The following is a 10023-nucleotide window of genomic DNA, read 5'->3' as shown; positions in this document are numbered from 1 at the left end:
TAAAGCCTTATATATTTGTGTTGCACACCAAAAAGAGCCAATTTAGAAGCTCCCGACCCATCGCGATGTGTTGAATTGGGAGCTTGTACATCGGCTATTTCCGGCGCGCGGCATTATGTGGCAGAGTATAAATCACCTCTGTTACACATTTACGAACTAGGCTTTAGTCTCAGCTGATCTGAGGATACCGATGACTCAGCGACCTTCTTGGCTCACGGGCCCGCCTTGAAAAGCAACCGCCTCGTTTATCTTAAGACAGCGGGGTAAACGAGCCGAAGCCTTAGCGGAGCAGGTTTTTTTTTAATGTTTTAATGGGGTTTTTTTAATAGCTGGATCTGGGAATTTAGGACACGAGGATATGAGTGTCGAAACAGACAGACAGAGAGAGGGAAGGTCTCCAAAGACGAACTGTTGAACAATTTCAACCAAAACAAAAGAGAGTTGTCAGATGCTGTGAAAGCCAAACACATGATTTTTGTTTTTTCTATTGTGAATTTTTCTTATTATTCCTTTGCAGCACTTTGTGGCTCATGCCTAGAAAGGTGCTATATAAATAAAGTTATTATTATGACAAGATGAGTGAGGGGGAGGGATATTCATGTATTTAAGTCTAATTTTGAGGTATTTTGACTTCACCGGAGCATTTCCAATTTGCATTACTTTGACTTCTACACTACATCTCGGAGGCAAATGTCATATTTTTTTACTTCCACTACAATTATTTAAAAACTTTAGTTAGTATAGTTACTTGGTAGATTTTGATTATCATTACAAAACAAGAAAACATACATTAACCACTTCAACCCTATACATTCCGGTCATTTGAAAAATAGCCGATCTACAAGCTCACAATGCTTCACATTGCCACGCATTGTGAGCTTGCACATGTGCCACTTTCAAAAGATTTGTATGCATTTTTTAAAACTTTTGGCGCTTTTAGTACATTTTGATGACAATACTTTTTTTTTATGGGAGGGACAGACAGTAGGCTGACAGGAAATGGGGGAGAGAGATGGGGGGAGTGACATGCAGTAAAGGCCGTCGGGATCGGGAGTCGAACCCGTGCCACACAGCCAGACTGGATTACCAGCCAAGGTGCCTGGACCGCTGAGCAACGGCCCATGCCAAGTCAAGTACATTTTGAATTGCTGTAGGTGTAGACAGTCTTACCTGTAAGTCTGTTTTCATCAGCGATGCTCCTGCTTCTACCAGGTAGTGACAAATGGTCCTCTGGCACATGGAGGCTGCCCTGTGCAGCACAGTCTCTCCACTACACACACACACACACACACACACACACACACACACACACACACACACACACACACACACACACACACACACACACACACACACACACACACACACACACACACACAGACACACACACACACACACACACACACACACACACACACACACACACACACACACACACACACACACACACACACACACACACACACAGTTAGTGGCATACTGTACAGTACATAGTATTTCACATTGTGTACTCACAGCCTTGTATTATGTTATGTTAACAGGAAAGCATAATCTTACTGTTGTTTTTCCGTGACGTCAAGCAAATCACTTGGAGCTGGCACAGACGGGCGGACAAACAGACAGACAGACAGTTGCTTAATCAATTCAACACTGGCATCCCAAATATTTTGTAATTTATTTTGCAACAATAGCGGATTTCTCGGCTAAATAATAATGATTGCAGTGGTTTTACAGCGGTTAAAGTGGATAACAATCCAGCGGTGGAGTTAAACTTTACAACTTATAAATATAACGTTGAGGCAGGAGTGAGGAATGAATTGCCAGCATTGGATGGAGATAATAAGAGGTGGTCACCGTTGTCCAGGATGTAGCGCACCGTCTCCTTGCTTCCCGTGTCGACGGCGTGGTGCAGCAGGCTGCGCCCCGATTGGTCCAAGGCCGTCAGGTCCGCCCCCTTCAGGTGTAGCTCCCGCAGCTGTATGGCAGGGAAGGAACAGGTCACACAATTCAACCCGGAAAGCATCGGTGTCATTTCAGATTTGAGATTAAAAAAAAAAAGCATTATTTTATACTTTGGCTATTCAAAGTAGCAGATATACAAGCTCATAGCACGTCACTTAGCGCCATGCTATGAGCTCGTGGATCTGCTATTTTTGAGGGGCGCTAGACTTTTTGGCCTTATATAGGATGTTATCGGTATGGTCACATATTATGCTAATAACTCAATTTCCCACAGGAGTTGAATTTCAAACTTTTAGTACATGTTATTAGACACATTTAGAAACACATTGGTGAAGAAATTTCTTGGTAACGATTTAGTTCCCAGATTCTCATAGATTTCTCTTACTATAGGACATAGGTTTTCAGAAAACTCTAAGGATTTAGTGGGCCCACAAATAATTGGGAAAAAAAATGATATACTGTAACATTAAAAAAAAACATATTTGTTTTCATAGTGATACTGTACCAATAAATAAGAACTTAAATAATTCAAAGGTTAATTCCATTGATAATCGAAGATAATCGATTGATTCATCGTTCATCGTCGGGATTTTTCCAAGACGACCCTGATCCAGAAGAGGTTGATAACCACTGGCCTAATGCATATATTATATACTGTATCACACGGCCACAGGCCAGTGGCTACAGACAGACAGAGGCAGTCTGGGAATCGGAATGGTTGCCGCCGCCGGTTCAAAAGCCAGTCTCTGTGTTTCCCGAGCCAGTCCATCCACTGGGTTAAGCAGTAAAAGTAATTTCCCCATACCGCCAGGGAGAACAGTAAATACTCCCTCTGTCATAAGCAACTGGAATTGTAGTCAATACTTTCCATGAGAGAGTCTCGGGTCAAAGCTTTAATTACCGTCCCTGGGGGTCTCCATTCAAAAGCAAACTTCAACATACTAAAATAAATAATGATTCTCAAAATGCCTGCACAGCCGTTTTTTTTTCCAGACAAAACTTTGGAACGAAGGAAGTGCTTGCAACTATCGATTATTGGTTTGCCGTACAGTGATGTGAACAGATTGCTTTTTATTGTTGATTATATCAATTGTCGATTACATCAATTAGTCACTTAACGCATCAAAACCTGGGAAAGCATCTGTGTCATTTTATATTTTGGTGTTGGTCATTCAAAAATAGCAGACCTACCAGCTCACGATATCGTACAAAGAAAATCTTGAAAGAACTACTGGGATTAGAAGGCATTTGTAGAAGAAGTCTTATGGGTTTAAAGCTGCTACTGTATAAGCAAGAATATGTCAACATATTAATGTCCTTTTTTTTATTATTCAGACAGCCAGCAATGAGTAAAACGCTCCCAAGAAAAGTTTTGTCTCTGTGACTCATCTAGCGGCCGCAATTTGCATTCAAAGATTTTCCTAGAAGCTTTGTCATTGGTCGATTTGCCTGTCTACTTCCTGATTGGGTTAGTCATTGCGACCGGGGTTTTTTTTTTCGACCAATGACAAAGCTTCTAGTAGGAACATCTTTGAATGCAGATTGTGGCCTCTTGATGTGTCACAGAGACTAAATCTTTTTGGGAGCCTTTTACTCATTGCTGGCTGTCTGAATACCAATTTTTTTAATTAAAAAAGGTCATTAAAATTGACGTATTATTGCTTATAGCAGCTTTAAGCCTTATTTTATACGTTGGCGTGCAAAAACAACGGAAACATCACTACACAACGGCTATTTATTATGCACAGTAAACATGATTAAAAAGATACGTTATAATTCATTACTTCAATTACAGTTTCGATTAACCGTCGTAGCCCTAGAGGTCGAGCTGGGTTCTCACCACTCACACTCACCAGCTTGTGGTCCTTGGTCTGCACACACTCCACCAGCATCTCTGGAGACACTGAGACAGACAGACAGACAGACAGACAGACAGACAGACAGACAGACAGACGCAGACCGTTAAATAATCTATGCAAATATGTAACGTATCCTTTACAAAAGAATAGCCCCATGTCTTTCCTCCCTCGAGGGCGTACAATAAATTGGGTTTGGTATCGGACTCGGGGGCCCGGTCTTTTATTATACCTCATTAAGATGTAGTTCAATGTTATTGATCTGCAGAGGCTTTATTGAGCCCCAAAGGGCCCTTCACACTAATCACTGTAACGATAATAAAGATATTTCTTTTTTTAAAGTCCACACCACAACTATAACAACAAGAACAAAAAGACAATGGTGAACAATATAGTTAAAGTTATCATTATGGCTATAGTGCTTGGTGTGAGGCTGTGAGCTGCCCTAAATCGATTACATTTTTTAAAGTTGTCTTTGGCCATGCATGTTTTATAACACTAATAACAATATTTGACTCTGCTACGAGTGGGAAACGTGAACATGCAATGACATCTCGATTAGCACTTTAGCAGCACAGGAATCGGTTCCCAATCAGTTTGCGAACCCGGGTGAACGAGGACTTAAAATAAATCACGCCGGGGCGACAAAGCATGGACAGCATGCCGATGCAAAAGGTCAGAGTTCACATTCGTTGAACTCTGACCCCGTGGAACTCAAGACGCCGTCGGTTTGTGCCGAGTCATTGATTCTGGCGGCCGGCCGCGGAGATCACACACACAACGGCATAAACCAACGTTTCTCAATGTCGGGTCGGCGGGGAACCGCCAGGGGACCAAATAAGACCCTCAGGGGCCACCGCGTCCACCGAGAAAAGGCCTTTTGAGCTGAGAAGCGCCATTTGATTACCATGTGCACAGACAACAGGGCTCGCACACAGCACGATGCATGCACTGTTCCCAACTTTCAACCATCAAGGTTTTTTGATTGATTGATTGAATAGTTTATTAGACAGAATGTATACAACTTCAACAGAGTACAGTCAAACACTAAGGGACAGCAACAACAACAAATGACCTTGCAGTCTTGTTTCCATTTGGGCCCTATGCAATCAATTCATACACATGACATGAACAATAACCGTTTCAGTTCATACGACGCATGAGGATGCGTCATAAGGATTCCTGAAAAATCTGTGCCTACGACGTCCTAGCGACGTCCTAGTGACACGGGGCGAGATAAGAATATTCAGAATTTTTCCTATTTTTTTTTTTGGCATTTCGCTTTTCGCTTTCCGTACGCTAACGCTCTGTGCAACTATTAGCTTGTCATTGACTCCCATGTTAGCGCGGCGGAAAGAATGACTCGGAGGGGTGCTGACTCCACTCTGTGACCGCAGATTCGAAATGGAATCGGATTTGGAGGAACATCCAGCTGAGGATGAAGATAAGAGAGGAAACACAAATAAGAAAAGAAAGGCAGCTGAAGGAAGCGACGAGGAAGAGTCAGACGAAAAGTTTGTGATTGGAATTGTTGCTGAGAAACAGGTTGATGGCCTCTTCAGCGACCCACATGCGTTGGGAAAGTTTGTAGTCGGAAAGATTGGAGAAGTCAATTCAGTTAGAGTTAGCAGAAGAGGCATGGTCATTGTAGAGTGCAAAAACCAGGAGCAGATTGACAGAGCTTGTAATATAATCTACACATACAGAGAATGCTCGCTAAATGTGTTTCGGTTGGGAATGAGATCTTGGAGAAATGGGGTGATAAGTGGTGTTCCGATGTCAGTGAAGAAGGGAGCATTTGCCAATTATGTCGAAAATGTATGTCAGGAGAAAATAATGACACGGTTCAGAGACGGGGCACGGGAGGAAACCACATCAATGTGCTTGACGTTTGAAGGGGATACATTGCCAGAGCGCGTTTATTTGGATTGTGTCAGTTATAGGGTCAGGCCCTACGAAAGAGCACCGCTCCGATGTTTTGCAAGGAGGAATGCAGAGAGAAACAGGAACCAGCAAAGTGCCTACATTGTGGAGGTGAACACTACGCAGGGTCGGCACAATGTCCCAGGAAAGTGAAGGAGAGCCAAGTTAGTAAGGTTAGAGCAGGAAATAAGCTGTCATATGCTGAAGCGGTTAAGAGAGTGGAGGGGAGCAATGAAAAGATGGTCTCACATCAGGCTGAACAGGAACCTCAACTGAGGGAAAAAGTGAACTGAGAGTGGTGTCTATATGGATAAGAAAAGATTCCTTGCATTCATTGCCATGGTGATCAATTGTGCGGTGGAGATAAAAGGCAATGGATGTTAGTGGAGAGGATTTGGACATTATTCTGAGAGAGGGATTCACGCCTGCTCCGACCCCGGAGTAGGATGCACACAACAGCGCGGACAAATGCTGAATGGGATACACACGGGTGTTTTTTTTAGTAGTAAGAGTAACAATATAGTAAATCCAAGAGTACAGTAGGTGGCGGTAATGCGCCTTGATAGGTTTGCCAACCGCCATAAAACCCGAAAGAAGAAGAAGAAGAATGACTCCTATCTCCTAATCCAGGGCGCTCTCCGTGGTGATGAATGGATCGATATGCTGGCGCTTCATTTCTGCTCCTCATCTGTCTCTCCCGCAAAATATGAACGCTTTTTGGAACGTAAAAAAATAAATTAAGATGATCGGGGATGTGAGGTCACTTTGTAAAGTCAACTTTTTTAAGAACCGGAAAGTGTTTCCGGTTCATGGCTTTCAGAGTAAAAGCGATCAGACAACTCTGGCACCCCGGAGCTTCTATTTTGATGCACTTCCGGCACTAAATGTGATAACAACAATCAAATGTGATCACTGGCTCAAACATCCTGTTATTATTAGCACAAATGGCTTATCAATTCAGTGGTTCTCAAAAAATAATTGAGCCAAGGACCAAAATGTACATGTCTTTGGCCAGATAAAATATTTCAAAATTATATATATTTTTTTAATTTTCCAAAATCTTGCAATTTGTTTTGCATATGCCCAAGCATGAGCTTGTAGATCTGCCATTTATTTGAATAACCAACATTATAAATGGATAAAATGGTTAAAATGATTGTGATGCCATAATATGGTAATATTAATTACCATGATAAGAATATTATTAACCCCAAATCCCACTTTGAGAAGCACTGGACTAATGCATTATGAAATGAGGTGCCCTTGGCTTGAAATTAGAACGGTTGAGACAGGCCTGCTGCTCAGAGAGACAGGAACATGTAAGCAAAATTGTTCAACAAGAAAGCTTGACAGGCCTCAATGTCGCCACTGTCCGTATTGTTCACACGTCACAAATAAAGAGCAGATCTACAATGAAGCTACACGGCACTCATCTTGATTGGATGAAGGCTGGGACGCTCTATACAAGGAGCACTGGAGTCATGTGTGACTCTTTTAGAAGGATCAGACCAATAACAGGACGTGGCAAGCATGTGTTTAGCAATGAACTAAACTGTTAAATTAATAATGAATGAGCAGGTCTCAACCAGTGTTGTTTTTGTCGACTAAAACTAAGACGAAAAATGTTTGTCGACTAAAACTAGACTAAGACTAAAATGTGACTAAAACTAAATGAAAACTATTCAAGAGACTAAGACTAAAACTAAAATGGAAATTTGCTGCCAAAAACAACACTAGTCTCAACCAACTGTTGGGTGCCATTTGTAACCTAGTGTGTATGCCCCGCTATCTCGGGTGTGCTTGTCCCAGGGGTGCATGGACCAGGTATATGATATTAAATATGTAAAATGCAAACTTGGTCAGGGGATGTGAAAACAAACTCCCTGAATACAAACGTATAGCTAGTGTATAGCTATGAGGCTATAACAAAAGGAAATGGTGAGAACTGTAACAAAAGGTAAAAGGTGAATATATACTGCAACTAACCCTAAAATAATGCTAATGTGTAGAATGATGAGGATGTATATGACAAGAAAAGAATACTATATCTGATCAGGAAAAACAAAACATAATTGAACATGTGAGGCTGAAAATAAAGGCAGTCTCTGTCTTTACGCAGACACTTTTAGCAGAGTATTTCTATTTCTACATTGGGGTAATTTCTACTTTCACCACTGCAGCATTGACTGCGTGCAATGTTGCTAGTGTCTATTTGTGACAAAATTGAATTTTGTCACAAATGTCAGACAATATAAAGACCTTGGTCATTGTCTTCTCCTCGACAACGGACGACAACGACAATAATGCTGCTGGTAGCGCTGCTAAGAGACAGTGAAACACGTGGCATCATGCAGTGTGCCTTGGTTCAGTGCCACGTGACAAGAATTGTGACAGGGACTACTATATAAGAATTGTGTCGTCAAAGATATTCCCCATTTAAAAAAGAAAAAGAAAATCAAGATTGTTTTGAAAATAGCACATTATACAAACTCAAGAATAAAAACATATCTATGGTTAAACTGATGTTGATGATAAATTAACTATAGTTTCAGTTTTGAGAGCCACTGATTCAGAGAAGACTGGAATGGAATGGAAGGGCAGAAAGGGCGACGAACATACCACAGGTCTGTGGAATCAAACCTATAGCTAGAGCTACAGTATATTGTTTCATAAAGTGAGTTAGTTGCGAGCGCCTGCTTTTTTTTTTCTACGTCGGTCTGTTTTAACAGTTTGGCTCGTATCAGCACCAAGAATGGAGGATGATGTGCGTTACATACTGTATCTTATTCTGAGATGTATTGTTTGCCAGGTTTCATTTGGGGCGGGGGGGGGGGGGGCTATGTGCCTATATGCTCTGGTCAATCATTTTCATGTGCGGTGGGATATGCCCCTGCTTGTTGTCGAGACAGAAGTCAATACAAGCATTTCCTTTTGGGAATACCAACCAATATGTTTGATTAACCCTGGTATCCCTATTTTTCAAATCCCACCCCCCCTCCCTCCCAACCCTAGGCCAGTACAGTATATTGATGATATTCAATTCTAATATATCATCTTCTTTTCCTTGGGGCTGTTTTGGGGGTCGCCACAGGTCGCTATGCAGCGAATCATCTGCCTCCATCTCACCCTGTTCTCTTGCCTCCTCTTCTTTTCACACCAACCCACTCCCCATGTCCACTAGCTACTGTACACATCCCTCAGCACCATCCTTCTACCGCTCAGGCTGGCCTCTATCTTTATCTTCAAAACATCGGTAACCCTTCATTTTACGGTACGGTAATTACCAGGTAACTAAAATACTAAAAAATGAAGGGTTACCAAAACATCTAACATGGGCTGTCCATAATAATTAAATGTAAAGTTTGCATCGTTGTGTGTGTGTGTGTGTGTGTGTGTGTGTGTGTGTACTGCATGTGCGTCTGTCACACCCTGTCAGAGTGTCTCTCTCTGTCCCTGTTTTTTTGGCTGCCGCAGAGCGGATCTTACACCCCCGTTTCCTTGGGTGTTTTTCAGGACATCCACAGTGTTGGTTAACATTTTTTTCCTATAATCTTTATCCCACGATTTTGCAACCCAGTTTTTTCATCCAGTGCCAACTATCTAATGTAATCCTGGGCACTACACTTCCTCTGCCAACCTGTGGTGGGGGGGGGGGGGGAGGCAGCGGACTGACCTCATGCCTCCTTCTGTGCATGAGGAGTCCAAGCTGCTTCTTTTCACCTGACAGGGGGGAATTCCCCTACTTAGAAAAGTGACATCTAAGTCACTAAAGTAACTTAGATGACTTTTAGATTACTTTTGCATTCCCGACAATTAAAACCAATTTGCGATTTTCTTGCACAAGTTGCTATATTGTCCAGAGAGGGGAACGGCCGCTCAATGATGCCTATACTGTACGTTTATTGACTGTATCGTCATTGCATATAGATTAGATATTCAACCTAACCCTAAACCCAAATCCCTAAAACTAACTGAAGTCTAATAACAGGAATGATGCTCGCAAGATCCCCTTTACAGTGCTTTGTACCATTATGTTTGGATAACATAACATCAAGAGTGCGGCGCACCAGTGTTGTGGAGCTGTGCTTTGGCTTGGAGATGCTGCTGCTGCTTCTATCTTGCAGGCAGCGTGACGTTTCAAGCCTCGTGGCTCTACCTGAGAGGCCACAAGACTCCAAACGTCACGCTGCGGAGCTGGTAATAAAACGTTTAACTTTTTGGAGCACGGCCCTGCATGTGTGCGGACACTATTTTCATTTTGAACTGCACCTGGCCTTTTAAC

General features: G+C 42.2%; 1 protein-coding gene across 4 annotated transcripts in view; it reads right to left on the bottom strand.

The window, feature by feature from the left end:
- dgkza (diacylglycerol kinase, zeta a) overlaps positions 1-10023 on the bottom strand; it is a 141392-nt gene that overhangs the window by 5840 nt on the left and 125529 nt on the right. For all 4 annotated transcript variants that reach the window (XM_083758983.1, XM_083758984.1, XM_083758985.1 and 1 more), the window contains 4 exons: positions 3816-3865; positions 1855-1975; positions 1558-1594; positions 1171-1270 (listed from right to left, as the gene is read on the bottom strand). In XM_083758983.1, coding sequence (XP_083615109.1) covers positions 1171-1270; positions 1558-1594; positions 1855-1975; positions 3816-3865 — 308 coding nt within the window. The remainder of the gene's footprint in view (positions 1-1170; positions 1271-1557; positions 1595-1854; positions 1976-3815; positions 3866-10023) is intronic.

This window comes from Protomyctophum parallelum (genome assembly GCF_964188405.1).
Source record: "Protomyctophum parallelum genome assembly, chromosome: 23".
Taxonomy (NCBI): domain Eukaryota; kingdom Metazoa; phylum Chordata; class Actinopteri; order Myctophiformes; family Myctophidae; genus Protomyctophum; species Protomyctophum parallelum.
This window is presented reverse-complemented; position numbering and strand designations above follow the sequence as displayed.